The 20,386-nt window shown below is 43.8% G+C and overlaps 1 protein-coding gene across 8 annotated transcripts in view; it reads right to left on the bottom strand.

The window, feature by feature from the left end:
- The window catches only part of CAMSAP1 (calmodulin regulated spectrin associated protein 1), a 97,718-nt gene that overhangs the window by 44,847 nt on the left and 32,485 nt on the right, over positions 1 to 20,386 (bottom strand). For 5 of the 8 annotated variants that reach the window (XM_054500570.2, XM_063650045.1, XM_063650046.1 and 2 more), the window contains 2 exons: positions 11,520 to 11,600; positions 7,525 to 7,666 (listed from right to left, as the gene is read on the bottom strand). In XM_054500570.2, the coding sequence (XP_054356545.1) occupies positions 7,525 to 7,666; positions 11,520 to 11,600 (223 nt within the window). Of the gene's footprint in view, positions 1 to 7,524; positions 7,667 to 10,392; positions 10,426 to 11,519; positions 11,601 to 20,386 lie in introns of all 8 variants that reach the window. The other 3 variants (XM_054500572.2, XM_063650049.1, XM_054500569.2) reach the window with 2 other exon arrangements.

The following is a 20,386-nucleotide window of genomic DNA, read 5'->3' on the forward strand; positions in this document are numbered from 1 at the left end:
GAGACCCCAGTGTCTGTGTTTCCTTCTTTGTGTTCTTAAGTTCTTATCATTTAGCTCCCACTTTTTTTTTTGAGATGGAGCTTCACTCTGTCACCCAGGCTGGAGTGCAGTGGTGTGATCTCAGCTCACTGCAACCTCCACCTCCCAGGTTCAAGCAATTTTCCTGCCTCAGCCTCCCGAGTAGCTGAGACTACAGGTGTGCACCACCACTCCCGGCTAATTTTTGTATTTTTAGTAGAGACGGGTTTCACCATGTTGGCCAGGCTAGTCTCGAACTCCTGACCTCTGGTGATCCACCCACCTTGGCTTCCCAAAGGGCTGGGATTACAGGCGTGAGCCACTGCGCCCGGCCTTAGCTCCCACTTGTTAAGTGAGAACATGCAGTATTTGGTTTTCTGTTCCTCTGTTAGTTAGCTAAGAATAATGGCTTCCAGCTCCATCCACATTCCTGCAAAAGACATGATCTCACTCTTTTCTATTGCTGCATGCCAAAATTTTAAAAATTTTTATTTTATTTTAAGAAGCTGGCTGGGCTCACGCCTGTAATCCCAGCACTTTTAGAGGCCAAGGCGGGCAGATCACCTGAGGTCAGGAGTTCGAGACCAGCCTGGCCAACATGGTGAAACCCCAGCTCTACTAAAAATATTTAAAAATTGGCCAGGTGTGATGGTGCATGACTGTAGTCCCAGCTACTTGGGAGGCTGAGACACAAGAACTGCTTGAATCCAGGTGGTGGCAGAGGTTGCAGTGAGCAGAGTTCGGGCCACTGCACTCCAGCCTGGGCGACCAAGGGAGACTTCATCTCAATTTCAAAATAAAAAGAAAAAAAAGGCCGGGCACGGTGGCTCATGCCTGTAATCCCAGCACTTTGGGAGGCTGAGGCGGGCAGATCACGAGGTCAGGAGATCGAGACCATCCTGGCTAACACGGTGAAACCCTGTCTCTACTAAAAATACAAAAAATTAGCCGGGCGTGGTGGTGGGCGCCTGTGGTCCCAGCTACTCAGGAGGCTGAGGCAGGAGAATGGCATGAACCTGGGAGGCGGAGCTTGCAGTGAGCCGAGATTGCACCACTGCACTCCAGCATAGGCAACAGAGTGAGACTCTGCCTCAAAAAAAAAAAAAAAGCCAAACTATTTGTTTTGAAAAGCTTAAGAGAAATAGGTCTCTGCCTATATTAGTCCATTTTCACACTGCTGATAAAGACATACCTGAGACTGGGCAATTTACAAAAGCAAGTGGTTTATTGGACTTACAGTTCCACATGGCTGGGGAGGCCTCACCATCATGGCGGAAGATGAAAAGCACATGTCACATGGCGGCGGCAAGAGAGAGAATGAGAGCCAAGCGAAATGGGTTTCCCCTTATTAAACCATCAGATCTTGTGAGATTTATTCACTACCACGAGAACAGTATGGGGGAAACTGCCCCTGTGATTCAATTATCTCCACCAGGTCCCTCCCACAGCACATAGGAATTACGGGAATACAATTCAAGAAGAGATTTGGGTGGGGACACAGAGCCAAATCTTATCACTGCCCATTCCACTCCTTCTGCCTGTGGCCTTGGTAAGAGAACACGCAGCCCCATCCCCTACCCTATCACTAAGAGGCTACAGTCTACTGTCACAGCAAACAAGCACAGTGCAGGTGGTCCTCTGTGTGCCTCCCCAGCCTCTCCCCCCAGTGGCCACACAGCAGGATGTGATTAAACCCAGACTGAGTCTCTGTACACCATAACTATGTAACCATCTTCCACAGCTGGGCTACACAGTATCTCTACTTACACTCCTTGCACAACTCTTCATTTTTCCTGGATTTAATACTTGGCTCAGTTATTCACCTATGTTATTGCCTCTGAGCCGGACAGGCCAACTGCCTCCTCCCGGTCTGTGCCTTTGTCCCATGTTCCTGGCCCATCCATGGGAAGGCTGGCACTGTGGACTTCAGCCTGAGCCTCCCTCCACCTCCTCTTCAGGATGGTGTGCATGGGCACGCTCCCCAGCACTGGGAAGGCACCTCCCAGTCATCTTCCTTCCAGAACTGTGGCTGAGGAATCTGGTGTCACTGGGGCTGCCTGCTTGTGTGTAACCTGCTTGGTCTCTCCACAGTTATTTGGGATCTCCTCTTTCCCAGGGGTTCCGGAGCTCATCATGGTATGCTTTGCCATGGCCCTTCTTCAGGAATCCTGCTGGCCACCCAGTGGGTCCTTCCTACTTGCCACTCATGTCCTTGGGACATTTTTCTACATTTTGTGTTGACTAAGTTCTTTTCTCCTATTTTCTCTTCTCTTTCTTCGTATACTGATCCTGATTTTTCTATCTTTTTTCCCTTATTTCCCATCTCTTTGCTTTTCTGGTTCTACTTTCTGGGAGATTTCTTCAACTTTGTCCTCTAGCAGTTCAGTGGCTCTCCCATCTTAGCAACCAAATATTGCCTTCCCAAGAACTGGTTTTTGGCGGCTCTTTAGAATTTGCCAGAGAATTCTAAACAAGCTGTAGCACTCCAACAGCTGTTCTGAGTCTGATGATTCTGTACATACTTATGTGCCACTATCTTGCAGACATCGCTTCCCAGAGTCCTGTTGTTGGTTCTGAGGTCCAATCCCTCTCATCTCTAACATTTTCTCCTGCTCACCTGCACCATCTCTGTTGATTTGGGTTCTCATTCAAGTCAGTGGCTCTCCTCAAATGTCAGGAATCTTTGGCTGCCACTCCTAGTAAGGAGTGAGTCACTGTGAGTCTTTTTCCTGAGGCCGATTTCTGCAGAGAAGAATCCTTCCCTGTGTTGCATGTGGGGCAGGTCTGCATCATGGAGTCAAGCGAGAGAGACGGTGGCTTCTGGGGCAGGGGGCACCAGGAAGAGAACCAGTCTCACCTTCGGGTATGAAGAATTTTACACAAAAGCCCTGATTTCAGTGTCACCTCATCCCTACCTGTACCTGGGGTCTGAGGCTAGAGCCTATCTGGCTCAGTTCTCCTCAAGAGCATCCCGCATCTACTGAGGGCATGTGAGGAGAAAGGCATCAGAAGCAAAGCGAACGTGAGCTCTCATTGCTGGAGACCAACTTTCAAGGAATCCACTCCCAGGCACTGCTGTCCACCAGCATCCTTGGTGCTCCGTTCTGCTGTCCAGGGTCCTATAGGATGAGCCTCTTTGCTTCCCCAGCTTGACACCCACCCCTCCTCCACTTTGCCCTTTTTTTTTTTTTTTTAAATTACTTCTCCATTAGAGGACTTGTTCAGAGTCCAGATATATCCTAATTTCATCCAAAATGGAATCTGTAATTCAGTTCCTTATTCTCTTTGTTTGGGAGTGATTTCTGACTAACAGAAATGGATAGAAAACTGCCCTTCATTTCTCCTTCCTTCAACTTTTTTTGGGTTTACTTCTATGTCCTTTTTCTAGCAACAAATACCTACTCAACACCAACTGGCCCCAGACACTATTTCAGATGACTGGGATACAACAGTGAGCAAAACAGGTAAAACCCTGCCCCTGTTGAGCTCACACTAGCAAGTCCCACTACTCTTTCCCCTATGATCCATGAAATATTTAAATGCCTTCTCTGGCTTCCAGGCACTCAATCTTTAAGATTTTAGAATAATTGTGCATTTGTCAGGGTTCTCCAGACAGACAGAACCAGTAGGACACACGAGAGGGGATTTAATCAGAGAAATTTGCTCACATGATCACAAAGACAGAGAAATCCCACAACAGACCATCTGCAAGCTAGTGAATCAGAGGTGGCAGCATGCCTGGGTCCAAGTCTGGAAGCCTCAGAGCCAGCAAAGCTGATGGTGCAGCCCCCAGGCCAAGGTCAAAGGCCTAAAATCCCCCAGGAAGCCATGGTGCAAGTCCCAGAGTCTAAAACCCAAAAAACCTGGAGTCTGATGTCCAAAGACAGGAAGAGAGAAGGTGCCCCACTCAGTAAGGGAGAGAGAGCAGAGAGGGAGAGTCCCCCTCTTCTGCCCACATTGAAGGCAGGCCTTCCCTTCTCAAGCCACTGACTCACACCCATCTCCCCTGGAAACACCCTCAGAGACACACCCAGAAACAATGCTTCACCAGTCACCTAGACATCTCTCAATCCAGTCAAATTCACACCTGAAATGAACCATCACTAATTCACAGGCAGGAAAAGAGGCTGCATCTTCTAGTTGGTGAGTTCTCACTTTACTGCACTGTGGAGAATGTATTGATTCTTTGGGATCTGCTGCAGTCTCACCTGTGGCCTTAATCAACTGCACGTTTTATAAAGGCTCCCATGTTTGTCTGTACTGTCTGTAAGTGAGCAGATTCCACAGTGGCTGGTGCACTGGATGAAGCCTGAAGTCCTCTATGGCCTTACTAAATTATCCACTTTATCAATCAGTTTCTGTTACATAAGTCAGCAATGTGGCTCTGTCCATTTCTCCTTGTAACTCTGCCATTTTGTTTGTTTGTTTGTTTGAGACAGTCTCGCTCTGTCACCCAGGCTGGAGTGCAGTGGCACGATCTCGGCTCACTGCAAGCTCTGCTTCCGGGGTTCACACCATTCTCCAGCCTCAGCCTCCCGAGTAGCTGAGACTACAGGCGCCCGCCACCATGTCCGGCTAATTTTTTGTGTTTTTAGTAGAGACGGGGTTTCACCATGTTAGCCAGGATGGTCTCAATCTCCCAACCTCATGATCTACCCACCTCGGCCTCCCAAAGTGCTGGGATTACAGGGGTGAGCCACCGCGCCTGGCCGTAACTCTGCCATTTTTTAAAATCCATTTTGATGTTCTGCTCTTAGATATAATGAGCTTCAATACAGTCATACCTTCCTGTAAACTGTTCACATGATCATAATTGGCAATGACCCTGTATCCTTAGCAATTCACTCTGTCTTAAGATCCCCAACAGACATACAGGGCAGGCTGCACACAACGAAGGAAAAGTCAAATTTACGAACTAGAAGGTGGACTTCAGAAAGCATCCAGGGCCAGGTGCAGTGGCTCATGTATGGAATCCCAGCACTCTGGGAGGCCAAGGCAAGCAGATCGCTTGAACCCAGGAATTCAAGACCAGCCCAGGCAACATGGCAAAATCCTATCTCCACAAAAAAAAAAATACAAAAGTTAGCCAGGCATGGTCGTACGTGCCTGTAGTCCCAGCTACTCAGGAGGTTGAGGTGGGATAATCACCTGAGCCTGAGAAGTCAAGAGAAGTCAAGTCTGCAGTGAACCATGATCACACCACTGCACTCCAGCCTGGGTGATAAAGGGAGACCTTATCTCCATAAAAAATAAATAAATAAAATAAAAAGCATCCAGAACTCAGCAGGGAGAATATAAGAGATGAACACATAAAGGAAGGTCCCATGGCCAGGCGCAGTGGCTCACACCTGTAATCCCAGCACTTTGGGAGGCCAAGGCAGGTGGATCACCTGAGGTCAGGTGTTCGAGACCGGCCTGGCCAACATGGTGAAACCCCATCTTTACTGAAAATACAAAAATTAGCTGGGTGTGGTGGTGGACACCTGTAATCCCAGCTACTCGGGAGGCTGAGGTGGAGGAATCACTTGAACCTGGGAAGTGGAGGTTGCAGTGAGCCGAGATCACGCAGTTGCATTCCAGCCTGGGTGACAGAGCAAGACTCTGTCTCCAAAAAAAAAAAAAAAACAAACAAAAAACAAAAAACAAAAAAAACAAAAACGTGCCAAGACAAGACCTGGAGGATGAAGAAAATCACAGCACAGCTGAAGACCCCGACCCCCTCCCCCCGTCTTCTTTAAAGTGTCTAGTTCTCTTTTTAATGTCCTTCATCATTTTAAATATCCTGTTAATCGTTCACCCATGTCTTGGTGCCAAATCAGCTGCAGTACCTGCTTTCCCTGCGTGGTTTCTGATTTTTCAAAGAGTTCATCTTCCAGCAGGGGTTCTCCTCAGTGGGCAGCCAGCATGCCCTGGCTCATGGAAACGTCCCTGCACAGCCAAGCTGTGCTTTATGCCTGCCAGGGTCCATGAGCTTCACTAGTTCTACACTACTTGTTGCACTAACATTCAACCAGTATTCCCACGCCACATGGGTGATACACATCTCAACCTCCCTCTGATCCACCATGTACCCAAGAGCTGCATTTCCTCCTTAAAAAGCTTCTCCTCCACATCCCCAGAGCCAAGTGCATCTGTCAGGCCTCCTCAGTTCACTCCTGGGCAGTAGGTGGAGTTTTCTAGTCCTCTTCCCAAAAGGTCCCAGTCACAGCTGCTGACAGCACCATAGGCTCAGGGCCAAACGAACATGGAAACTCAGGCCCAAGGGGCCCCAGGGCACCTACCTGTCCTCCACTCATGAGTTTTCACTCAATGACAGAGACCGTCTCCTGGTACCTGAGGCTCTCTCCTTCTTCCCTTTTTTTTTTTTTTTTCCCGAGACAGAGTCTCGCTCTGTTGCCCAGGCTGGAATTCTCTGGTGCAATCTCGGCTCATCACAATGTCTGCCTCCCAGGTTCAGACAATTCTCCTGTCTCAGCCTCCCAAGTAGCTGGGACTACAGGCATGCACCACCACACCTGGCTAATTTTTAGTAGAGACAGGGTTTCGCCATGTTGGTCAGGCTGGTCTCTAACTCCCAACCTCAGGTGATCCACCGCCTCGGCCTCCCAAAGTGCTGGGATTACAGGCACTAGCCACCGTGTCCAGCCTCTTCCTTTAAATGCAGCTATATATTTGTGAAACTATTTTATCTAAAAAACTGTATTTTCTAGCATTTTTACGCTCAGTAGGAACAAGATCAATGCCAGCTCAATCCACCCAGTGCCTGAAGTCTGACACAATTGTTTCCATACTAGTTTGGGGGGCACCTCTTGGCCTTGTATCTGCCTACTTCAGAATGAATGGTGCTTAGCAAAACCTAAATCAGAATTCATGCTCCCCCAGCCCCTGTCCAGACACCCACTGTCGTGCTGGTGACAGTCATTCACTTTCTCTCGCCTCGTTGTTAGGGTGTGAACACCTGGAGGGAGATACGCTGTCATCGGAACGTCCCCAACACCAAGCGTGTGGCAGTTGTTCATAAAGGGTTCATAAACAGATTCAATTTTGCATTAATTTTCCCATCCTCAAACTAAGTTCTAGGTGATTTAATCAATTGAGGAAGGATTTACAAAAGCTACCCATTCTGAGACATAGGTAAAGTCACAAATACTTTCATACATTACTCAAATACTTTGAAGTACAATTTCTCTCTCCCTCTCCACCACCCCCCGCCCACCCCGCCCCGGGCTAAGGTGATCCTCTAACCTTAGCCTCCCGAGTAGCTGGGACCACAGGCATGTGCCACCACACCCAGCTAATTTCAAAGTGCAGTTTTGTCATCAGATAAAATGCAGGTTAAGTATGAGCACATCATCCCCCAATTTTTTCATCTACAGGCTAACATCCCAATTTATATTAAGGATTCCATTTTCTTTCTTTCTTTTTTTTTTATATGTGGATCAATGTACACTATAATTTTCTTTTAAGCCTTTTTGGGTCTGTTTCGGGGAAGCGTTCTCCACTCACCATCCAGTTTCATCTGCTCTGGGCAATAATAGTGAATCACAGCTAAGAGAGCAGCACCATCACTGCCGTCTCTCATCAAATCCTCCAACAACGGGAAGTAGGGTGACTGCCTAGCAGAAAGGTGCTCTCGTCGATAGCGGACCTGTAGTTGATAAAAGGAAAACGGTCTCTGCATGTGATGTCTCTTCACTACCATATATGTTACAGGCACACTGTTAGATCGAGAATTAACATAACGCCTAACAGACAACATGGAGAACGATTGCAATCATCTAGAAAAAGTTAGAAACGTCTGGATTACGTACTTTGCCTGGAACATATATGTCTAGATCCAAGGAGCTGGGCTTCATGGCTACACTGGGTAACAGCAACTACTTGCTAGCAATACCAGAGCCAGTCTACTCTAAACTGACCTGGAAGCAGAGGCTGCCACTAGTGCAGGCACACAGGAAAGGAGACAGAACACACACCTACACTACCAAAAGCCGACGTACTAGACACTAACGAGAAACAAGTTAAATGGTGAACATCCTGACGCTTAGAAGACCCAAGTTACTGTTACTTTTCTAAGTAATATCACTAGCCTCAGTCATTAAGAAAAACACAAAACAGCATTAATATTTAGTTTGAGAAATTTCAGAAGCCAGGTTAGACAAAATTTCTCATAACACAACCACCACCACTCTATTAACAGCAATGAAGCATCAGGAGACGAAATCCATGCAAGGTGCTCCAGAAGACAAGTGTCTGCTCAAGGATTCCATGTTTCTGCATTTAGAGGAAGCCACACGTGTGGCCTTCTGCGCTCCATCAAACCCTCAGATCTGCCCCTGTAACTGCATGTCAGCGAACAAGAGCACAGACACAGGCCACTGAGGGCAGGACACTCAGCCCCAGCCCCACTGCCAAACAGCCTGCAGTACACTCGTGTTTTCTGCATTAACAGCCACAATACAGCTTTAAAATATGGCATTTCTTGCCAACCACATTTTCTCCACGGAGGAAAATACACGATACAAACTAGAGGAAGAAAACCAGCAATCTACAATAAAAAATGACTGATTTCTGAGAGTCATGCAGCTGAATCAACTTGAGGAGAAATTGTCTAAAATCAAGAATTTCAAGTTGTTATGTCAATAAGTACATCGTGTAGAATAATCAATACTGATGTTTAGCAAAAAACATTTGTAACACATTCTCTTAAATTTAGCAATAAGGCTTATTTTATGTCAATAAAATCTGTTTCAGCACACACTTTAACTTGTTTCTCGGAGCCCACGGCACACTCTACAAAACGTAACCCGCCTCATACTGTACCACGCGTGCAAACTCCACGGGTTCCAGCATGCAGTGCACCACAGCATGCGCCAGGCCAGGCTTCCACACAGACAGCAGACACGTGAGGGGTGGCCACAGGCATGCGGGAAAGCACATGGTTTCTTGATTAAAGATGGATGGGGTGGGCTTAAGGTCAGGTGAAACACTCCTGAACTACAAGAGTCCAGGAACTTCTATAGTTGTCTTGCAAATCAGGTGTTTTGAACCTCTAGGCTGTACAGTGCTGAGGTTAGACCTCAAAATCTGTCTGTCTTTCCCAGGCCTTTCCACACTTCTCCTCACTGACCTATTTACTGAACACTGGGGTCAGAAAGTTAGGGTTATGAACTATCTAATAAAAAGGCATTAAGGGACCCCTCACTCTTGGTAACATGTTTCTGTTTTTATAAAACTCTCATGTGAAACCTCACTTCCTGTAGGGACAGATGAAGTCTGTGAGCCCTTGACTAAATCACGTAAGTGCTTTGATATTTAGCTCTTCAGTCTTCAGGATTCAAAAGGTTAAAAGATCTATATTGATTTAGAATGCTTTCCTCTTTCTTCTTATTAATATATTTCAAGAAAAGCAAAATGATCTGTGAGCTCTGCAGCAGAATCCACCGCTACTCAAAGGAGCCCTGTATCCCAGCTTACTCCCACTGCTATCGCCTCGAGGACGGACTTCAAAGGAAAATAGGGGCCCAATAATGACACTGAAGGACACAGGCAGTTAATGGAGTACGCATAAAGCCCTCTGCAAGATCTGCATCCAAAAGTTCCCGAGAAAGGCACCACTGGCACCAAGTACTCTCCCCAGGGGCCTAGGTAACAAACTGGCTCCGCTTCCAGAATGGGTCACCAGGTGGAGCACAACTAGGGTTGGAAAACCAAATGCTGTTTTCACCTTTCTTTTTATGTGAAAATTCACACTTAACTCCAGAAAGCCTGTGGCCAGGCTGACCTAACTCAGACCCTTGCCTGGGAATAAGGAAATGCCCCTTCCCCACTCCACGCAGGCCAAGGCAGCAGGAGTGGCTGCAACACCCGAGGAGGAGAACAGAGGAATTTGACACGCTGGTGAGAGCCCCTCTCTGCAGCCCTCCAGCCCTAGTCACCAGGTGCATCACCCGCGTACCTGGACCACCCAGCTGATGGCTCCTAACAGATGTCATGTGACATACCACAGTCAGGCAAGGTAACATCAGAAAGAACAAAATATACAGAGTAACTTGGGCAACTAGACCACTTCTCATTCCCTCTGTATCTATCACAAAAGAGAACGCCCTCTCCATTACGTGCACGTTGATCACTTAAAGAAGTAACTAGGAAACTGGGCGAAATGTAACTTAAGAGTTCCAAAGTGCCATATTACAAGGCCTATTCGGCTCAGAATCAGGCCAATTCTTGTGCTATATAAATAACTCCAAGGTGGGACATTTAAACAACAACAACAAAAAAAACAGTTTTGGGTGCGAGCAATTTTTAATGGAAGCAAGTGATCGCGACAGGATGGCTCTGTAGATGGCAGCTGGCAGCTTGGGGTTCACTTACAGGCACTAACTTCCAATACCACTTGGAGGGAGACTGCTCAGGAAGCGAGAGAAGGAAGGCAGGAGAGGAGCATCAGCAGAGCAGGTCCACGTGTGGACGAGGTAACACACACTTCCCCACGGCGTTTACACGGCAGAGGCGGGGGAGCCTCTGGTAAGCAAAGTCTTCTAAGTGTACGTGGCCATAGGCATGTTGTATTAGCAGATGATTAAAGTGGAAGATCACGAGTCACCTCCACAACACTATTCTTTGCAGTAGCAAAGAATACTTCGGAAACTTGGTATGGGCTGGGTACCAAAAGGCAAGAAGTCAGCTCTGACGCGGGAAGGGTCTAGTGCTTAGTCTGTACCCATGTGTTAAACATGACCATCTGAGGAACAGGGAGGAAGCTCAATGCTTAAGATCCAGATGAGGGAGGCATACCGGGTGGCCTGACTCACCCGCCCACCCAGCTAACAAATGCATGGCCAGGGGCCGGTGCCACAGGTGGGGGAAGGAGGAACAGGGGAAGGCAGCACACCGCTCTTCAAAGGCGAGACCTTATAGATGGTCGGGCTGCATCTTGTGTGCACTGAACTGAGTGAATTCAGTCACACATGTGCTTGCAAAAGAGAAAATAACGTCAGAGGAAGAAAAAGACTAATGGCTGGAAGGTGCAGCCCAGCCATCATGCCACTTCAGTAGGCACATAGGGTTCATCCAGCAGAATCGTGGCACAGGCACACAGGTACACCACCAGCTACGCTGCACCTCATGGGCCATTTAAGGACTTTTTGAGGGCATCTTTAGCAATAGGCAATTTTCCCCTTGTTTGTTGACTTGTGGAAGCTAGCGCCCTGGTGGGCCCTACGTCCCTCACTCAAGCTTGCCAATTCCCCCAAATACCCTCACCCACCATAAAGTGCAATACAAAACACCCCTTCCCAGGGAGAGACAGGGGACAGGCTGCCATGGTCACATCTCACTGAGGTGTGGAGAATCAGCCCACCAGGTGAATCCAAGAGACTAGCTGCTTCTTTGGTGAGTAAAAATAGAGAACAAGCAAATAGTGGAAACTAACAGAATTCTTTAAAATTGGGACCAACATTAACTTAGTGCATTCCAGAAAAATTAAATTTACCCTTTACCTTTTGATGAGCTGGACTTTCCAATAACTGTTGTTTTAATTTAACTTCTTTCTCTGTTATCTCTCTCATTTTAAGATTTACCTAAAGTAAAAGAGAAATGCATTAAAGAGGTAATTGCTGTCCCGCACAATTGTATCTCCACAATTATCTCCCAGAGACCCCCACTTCACCTGATTTACCTCTGACTCTTAGACATAGGTATTGTTTAGGCCAATTACACAGATACAGAAGTACATGGATTCCACATGATCCACAACAAGGTCCGCCTGCTACCACCAGGAAACCACCTGCCCCCGACCCCCACCCCAATGCCAGCGCAGTGCTCCCCCATCACTGCGGGACAGAGTCACTACATCTTGGCAGTGGTCACTCACCAAACAAGTACTGTCAAACAGCTAAGCTTCTCCAACACCAACAGCAAATGCCACTTACAAAACAATCTGGTGGAGACATCTCACTAAAGAGCCTAACTTGTGACAGGATAGGTCACACATCCCAGACCATGCAAAAATCGTACCAAACCAAATCTAATTATAAAAGTTTAACTATACACCCCTTAAAAATTAATTTAACTTCTTAGAAATTTAAGTATTCTCTCCTATAAATTACTAACTCAATATCAAAATTGCAATCATAAAGTATGGAGAAAAACACTCAGCAGTGCTTAAAGGGGCGAGGTAAAAGCCATGATCAGACAAAAAGGCACGGAGCTGAATGCTTCGTCATCAAACAACACAGACAAGGGAGTCCACCATGCACATCAAATCAGGAGTATGAAAAAGTGTTTTTAAAACTAAAAAAAAAAAAGACAAAAAAATCAATATAGATAATGTAAAATTCAATCAATGAGAAAGTAGAAGAAAGGATATTTAAATCCACAACCAAGTTTTGTATGTATGATTAAAAGACTCCTTTGCAAAGGACGAGTGTGGCAGCTCACACGTATCATCCCAGCCACTTGGAAGGCTGAGGCACGAGGATCACTTGAGCCCAAAAACCGCAGGCCAGCCTAGGCAACACAGCAAGACCCTCTTTTTTTTTTTTTTTTTTTTTAAGTCTTTGGAAAAGCTAATCAAGAAAATGAATGAAAATACCAATACATAACATGAAACAGTCATATTTTTGGAGGAAAGTCGAAGCCACTAAAAAAGCACCACGTAAAAACACAGCCTTCTTAAAATGTAAATTGATTTGAAATTTTTAACGAAACTAACATTTTAAAAGAAAATATAATTATAAATTACCAAAAAATCAAGAAGACTAAACATAGTAAGTCAAACACTTGCTTGTAACTCTGATCCCTGTGAAAATAATACAGAAAAGATCATTCAAAAGCTGAAAATCCACAAGACAATCAAGGCAAGAGGGGAACCTTGTAAGCAAGGCAAACCTACACAGAGCAGAGCGCGTGGCCCCAGTGCTGGGGAAGAGATGCCAGGCAGGGGCCCTGCAAACACCCCCAAGACGCCTCCCATCCTCAGACCAGAGACAAGGCTGCAGACAAGACAACGGTTGAGAGTCAGTGTCTTAAAAAGTTGGAGCAAGAACGCAGTCCCACCTCATCCCACAAAGTAACCCCAGCAGCACAGCAGAATGGAGCCATATTTTCACCTGAAAGAAAATTCAGTCAACCTAAAATTTTATATCTAGCCATATCTTTGGAAAATGAAAGCAAAATGTCTTTTTCAGAAAAGAAAAAGCTGAGAGAATTCAGTAGAACTGCTTGTAAAAAAAAATGCTAAAAGAAGTTTTTTAGGCTGAAGGAAACGATACAGATGGAAAATATTTTATTAAATCTCTACCTTATAGTACAACTTCTTTTGTATTCCATGACCACATGGTCAGCAGGCACAAAGCACCTCTCCTGTGGACCAAATGACATCAGTGACCTCGGGACATGCACCTGTGCACCTGACTGAGTTACAAGCTGAGCCACTAACAAACCAGTTATTCACATTTGCAAATGTGTTAAGACATCATCTCAAAAACCAAAGAAGTGTTTGTTTTTTTTTTTAAATGAATGTCTGTCACTAAAGGAAAACTACTTGTTTCCAGTAATAAAATTTGAATTTCAGAAAAAATTTAAATTTTGGAAAACTTGTTTCTGCCACCAGAAGCTAGATAACTTCCTAATATGTAAAGGCTTTTTTGATGAGATTGGCGATTTTTTTTTTTTTTTTTTTTTGAGATGGTGTCTTGCTCTGTTGCCCAGGCTGAAGTGCGGTGGCATGATCTCGGCTCACTGCAAGCCCTGCCTCCTGGGTTCTCGCCATTCTCCCGCCTCAGCCTCCCGAATACTTGGGACTACAGGCGCCCACCACCACGCCCGGATAATTTTTTGTGTTTTTAGTAGAGACAGGGTTTCACCGTGTTAGCCAGGATGATCTCGATATCCTGACCTCGTGATCCACCTGCCTCAGCCTCCCAAAGTGCTGGGATTACAGGCGTGAGCCAACACGCCCAGCCAAGATTGGCAATATCAATGAATATAAGTTTTGACGCTGTGTCATGAAACGTGACAACATTTGGAAGATCTACATAACTCAGTGAAACAATTTTCCAAATGACCAAAGCATGAAGCTGCAAAACCCTGGGTGGGTAAAAGGTCCAGGAAGAATGCAAGAACCAGAAATGGTTACTATAGTAATAACAGAGTATAAAAAACTCACTGATCTAGTACCCAGAATCTATAAAAGAACAATGCAACAATAAAAAGACAATCCAATTTTTAAATAGAAAAAGGGTATGAATTCCTCCAAAGAAGATATACAGCCAGGCATGGTGGCTCACACCTGTAATCCCAGCACTTTGGGAGGCTGAAGCAGATAGATCTCTTCAGCTCAGGAGTTCAAGACCAGCCTGGGCAACATGACGAAACCCTGTCTCTACAAAAAATACAAAAATTAGTCAGGTGTGGTGGCTCACACCTGTAATCCTAGCTACTTGAGAGGCTGAGGCAGGAGAATCACTTGAACCCAGGAGGCAGAGGTTGCAGTGAGCCAAGACTACACCGTTGCACTCCAGCCTGGGCAAAAGGGCGAGACTCAGTCTCAAACAAAAAAAAACAGCCAGAAAATAACAAATGTTAGCAAGGATGGGGAAAACTAGAACCCTCAGATGCAGCCAATGGGAATGTAAAATGGCACAGCTACTGTGGAAGACAGTCTGGAAGTTCCTCAAAAAGCTAAACACAGAATGAATACATGACCCAGCAATTCCACCCCACGTATATATCCAAGAAAAATGAAAACATATATTCACACAGGAAACTTGTGCATGAAATCAGCATTATTCACAATAGTCAAAATGCAGAAACACTGCAAATGCCCATCAATTGATAAATGAATAAACAAAATGAGGCATAAGCACACAGTGGAATATTATTCAGGCATAAAAAGGAATGAAACGCTGACACCCGCTACAACACAGATGAACCCTGGAAACATGCTCTGTGAAAGATGCCAGGCACGGAAGATCACATACTGTATGATACCATTCATAAAAACTGTCCAGACTGAGCAAACCCATGAATACAGAGTAGACTGCTAGTTGCCAGGGGCTGAGGAGAGAATGAGGTCTGGCTGCTAATAGGTTCAGAGTTTTTTTGGAATGATAAAAATGTTCTGGAATTAGCCAGTGATGATGACTATAAAGCTGATATGGTTTGGCTCTGTGTCCCCACCCAAATCCTATCTCAAACTCTAATCCCCATAATTCCCACATGTTGAGGGAGGGACGAGGTGGGAGGTGACTGGATCATGGGGAGGTTTCTCCATGCTGTTCTTGTGATAGTGAGTGAGCTCTCACAAAATGCGATGGTTTTATAAAACAGTTTTCCCCACTCTTGCTTGCTCTCTCACGCCTGCCTCCATGTAAGACGTGCCTCTTCCCCTTCCACCATAATTGTAAGTTTCCAGAGGCCTCCCCAGCCATGTGGAACTGAGTCAATTAAACCTCTTTTCTTTGTAAATTACCCAGTCTTGGACAGTTCTTTAGGCAGTGTGAAAACAGATTAATACAACACCCTTATGAATATATTAAAAACTACTGACTAGGCCAGGCACAGTGGCTCACACCTGTAATCCCAGCACTTTGGGAGCCCAAGGCAGATGGATCACTTGAAGGCCAGGATATCAAGACAAGCCTGGCCAACATGGCAAAACCTTATCTCTACAAAAAATAAAAAAATTACCCAGGCACAGTACCACACACCTGTAATCCCAGTTCCTCGGGAGGCTAAGGCAGGAGAATCCCTTAAACGCAGGAGAATCCCTTAAACCCAGGAGGCAGAGGTGGCAGTGAGCCAAGATCACACCATAGCACTCCAGCCTAGATGACAGAGCCAGAGTCTCTCTCTCCAAAAATAAAAATAAAAAAATAAAAAAATCCACTGACTAGTACACTTTAACAATAGTGAAGTTTATTGCATGTAAATTATATCTCAATTTCTTAAAAACATTAATTGATGATAGTTTCAAATTCCACATAATTAATCTTCGAGAAACTATTGTTTGTCAAGTTTTGGTGTAATAGCAAAAACAGATTTGCATACTTCTCAGAAAAGACTGTGAAAATACTATCCCCTCTTCCAATTATATATCTGCATGAAGACAGATTTTGTTCATGAACTCCAATAAAAACAACATATTGTAACAGATTAAATGCAAAAGTAGATAGGAGAATCAGCTATCTTCTAGCAAGCCAGATAGTAAGACACTTGCAAAATTGTAAAATACTGCCATCTTCCTTATTTCTTTTATTTTGAGAGGGGGTCTCACCCTGTCACCCAGGCTGAAGTGCAGTGGCACGATCACGGCTCATTGCAGCCTCAATCTCCCAGGCTCAAGCAATCCTCCTGCTTCGGTCTCCCAAGCAGCTGGGACTACAGGTACACACCACCATGCCTGGCTAATTTTTAATAATTTTTGTAGATGGGGTCTCACTATGTTGTCGGGGATGGTCTTGAACTCCCGGGCTCAAGAAATCCTCCCACCTCAGCCTACCAAAGTGCTGAGATTCCAGATGTGAGCCACACACAGCCCCTTCTAATTTGTTTTGAAAAATAGTCATTTTTCACTAAAACGTTGTTAGTATTAATATGAAATCAACTTACAGTTATTTTTAAATAAATATTTTTAAACTTTCTGATTTTTAACTTCTAGTATGGCAAACATTGATAGATTAAAATTTTCTTTACAAGTTCGGCAGGATGCACTGGCTCACACCTGTAATCCCAGCACATTGGGAGACCAAGGCAGGAAGCTCGCTTGAGGTCAGGTGTTTGAGAACAGCTTGGGCAACACAGCAAGGCCCCAGCTCTATCAAAAAAAAAAAAAAAAAGTAAGTTATCTGAGGTCCACAGCAATTTATAAAGAGGTCCTGGCCAGGCGCGGTGGCTCACGCCTGTAATCCCAGCACTTTAGGAGGCCGAGGTGGGCAGATCACCTGAGGTCGGGAGTTCAAGACCAGCCTAACCAACATGGAGAAACCCCATCTCTACTAAAAATATAAAATTAGCCGGGCATAGTGGCAGGTGCCTGTAATCCCAGATACTCGGGAGGCTGGCAGGAGAATCACTTAAACCCGGGAGAGGGAGGTTGCAGTGAACCGAGATCACGCCATTGCACTCCAACCTGAGTAACAAGAGCGAAACTCCATCTCAAAAAAAAAACGGAAGAGATCCTGAGACCAAACTGTGTGAAACTCTTGATGTATGCAAAGGAATTAAGAACAACAAGAATGGAAATTATGTGGATAAATATTAATGAGTTTTGTTCTCAATTTTTAAATACTTTAAAAGATAAAAGAAAGCCAAAACAGCACAGCTGGGGTAAAACGAATGACAACACAAAGGTCAGCAAGGAAAAGACGCATCTTCTGCTATTTGTGCAGTGGCATCACTTTGACTTGCAGGCAGCCTGTGATGGTCTAAAGATGCAGACACCCTAAAGCAACCCCCACAAAATACTGGAGGATAAAAGGGAGTACTAAAAAAAAAAAAAAATCCAAAATAACCCTTAAAAGAGAGAAGAAAAAGAAAAGAGATAAACAGAAACAGACCAGATGGTAAAACCAAGCCTTATGGATAATCACATTAAATGCAATTGGTTTAAACACTCCAAGAGATTGTCAGATGAATAAAACAGCAAGAGCAACTACACGGCATCTGCAAAAAAATTCACTTTAAAGACAAAGACAACAAGAGGTTAAAAGTGAAAAGAATGAAACATACACCGTGCAGCCACTATTCACAAGCACTCTTGAATCCACATCTACATTAAATGAAGTAGACTTTTGGGACAAGGATTACCACCAGTGATAAAAAGCAACATCTCATAATGACAAAAGAGTTAATTCATCAACTAATATCAAAAACTTGAATACGTGTAAACATAACAGACTTTGAAAATACACAAAGTAAAAACTGACAGAACCAAATGGCGGGTTACAAGTGCACAGCTCAGGACCTTCCACCCTCCTCTCAGATTAACCTACTAATAGGACCGAAGATACGAAAATGGTAAAGGAGACGCAAACACCACCAACAACCAATCTGAACTGACACTGAAGACACTCTACCTTCAAACAGCAGAATCTTCTTTTCAAATGCATATTAAACATTCTGCAATGTAAGGCATGTCGCGGACCCTAAGTCCCAATAAACTTAAAAGGATGAAAATCACACAGTATCTTCCCTGGCAACAGAATTAAACCAGAAACCACAACACAAAAAGCTATCTAGAACCTCTCTTTAAGTATCTGGAAATTAAACATCTGACTTCTAGATAACCCAGTGAGAAAAAAGAATCCGCAGGGGAAACAAAATATTTTAAAGACACTGATGAAAGACATGGCCTATAAAAATATATAACGCACGGCTGCAGGGCCGCCTAGAGAGGAATCCACAGCTTTAAATACCTGCCTTCAAAATGAAAAGGCTTCAATAACTAACTCTCCCCTTAAAAAACTAGACAAGGAGAACAAATTAAACCCAAAATACAAAATAATAATAAAGGTAAAAGGAAATTAAGTATTAAATAGAGAAAATAAAAACTAAAAGCAGATTTTTTAGAAGATTCATAAAGTTGATAAATCGGACTAATCAAGGTAAAGAAAAATGAAAGAAATTGCCAACCTCAGGAAACAAACAGAACATTGTCACTACAGATCGCAGGTATATTAAAAGGAAAATAAAGAAATATAAACCTTATGCCAATAAATTCAACTACTTAAATAAAACTGACAAATCCCTTGAAAGTCACAAATTACCAAAGCTGGCACAATGCTAAATAGAAAATCTATTATCATACGTATATTAAAGAAATTAAATTCATAATTAAAATCTTCTAAGAAAACTCCACTCCCAGATTGCTTTACCAGTGAATTTAATATTTAATTTCCTTTTACCTTAATACTTCCCAACTCACTTTTTTAGCCCAACATTACACCAACACCAAGAGAAATACATCATGAGAAAAAAAACTAGAGACCAATATCTGCCAAGAACATTGACACAAAAATCAACAATATATTAGCAAATTGAATCCATCAATATATAAAATAAATAATAAACACAACCAATTTGTGTTTGTCCTGGGGATGGAACGGCTGGTTCAACATCTGAAAAATCAATTAATGTAATTCATTGTATCAACAGACTAAAAATGAAGTCATATAATCATCTCAATAAATACAGAAAAGGCATCTGACAAAATTCAATATGTATTCATGAAAAAAATACCCTAACCAAACTTAAAATAGAAGGCAACTCCTGGCCAAGCGTCGGAGGCTGAGGCGGGTGGATCCTTTGAGCTCAGGAGTTCAAGATCAGCCTGGGCAATGTGGCAAAATCCCCTCTACAAAAATTTTTTTTAAATTAGCCAGGCGTGGTGCTGTGTGCTGTAGTCCCAGCTATTCAGCAGGCTGAGGCAGAAGGATTGCTTGAGCCCAGGAGAATGAGGCTACAATGAGCTATGATCGTACCACTTGTACTCCAGCCTGGGCCACAGGGTGAGACCCTGTCTCAAAAAAAAAAAAAGGGGGAGCACAGGGCAGGGAACTCCTAATAAAGGGCATCTATGAAAAAAAATTACAACCAACATTCATCATTTCAACGGTTAACACAGTAAATGTTTATTCCCTAAGATTAAGTACAAGCAAAAATGTCTTCTTTCACCAATTCTATTCAATATTCTATCTGAGGTACTAAACAGTGCAGTAAGGCAAAAAAAAAAAAAAACAACCTTTATAATTAAAAAAGAGTATACATATTAAATAGTAATACAAATGACTTTATACACAGACAACATGATCTTGTACATAGAAAATCTTAAGGAATTTTCTCAATGCCACTAGAATAAATAAGTTTAGCAAGGTCACAAAATATAAAGTCAATATACAAATTATTAATTACGTTTCTACAGACTAGTAACGAACAACTGGAAAATGAAATTAGGAGAACACCGTTTATAATAGAATCCAAAACACAAAAGATACAGAATAAAGTTAAACTATATACAAAATGTTACCCTGAAAAACCATAAAACATGGCTGAGAGAAGCTGTGAAGCTGTTAAGTCTACACAGAAATGGAGAGATATAAGCATGTCTGTGGGCTGGAATATGCAATATTAATAACATATCAATTCTCCCAAAATTCATCTAGCTTCAATGCATTCCCAATCAAAATCCCAGAAAGTATTCTTATAGAAGCTGACAAGCTGATTCTAAAATTAAGGGTAGGCATGCAAAGGACCTAGAATAGTGAAAACAATTTTTTTTTTTTTGACACAGAGTTTTACTCTTGTCGCCCAGGCTGCAGTGCAGTGGCATGATCTCAGCTCACTGCAACCTCTGCTTCCCAGGTTC

This window comes from Pongo pygmaeus, chromosome 13 (genome assembly GCF_028885625.2).
Source record: "Pongo pygmaeus isolate AG05252 chromosome 13, NHGRI_mPonPyg2-v2.0_pri, whole genome shotgun sequence".
Taxonomy (NCBI): Eukaryota; Metazoa; Chordata; class Mammalia; order Primates; family Hominidae; genus Pongo; species Pongo pygmaeus.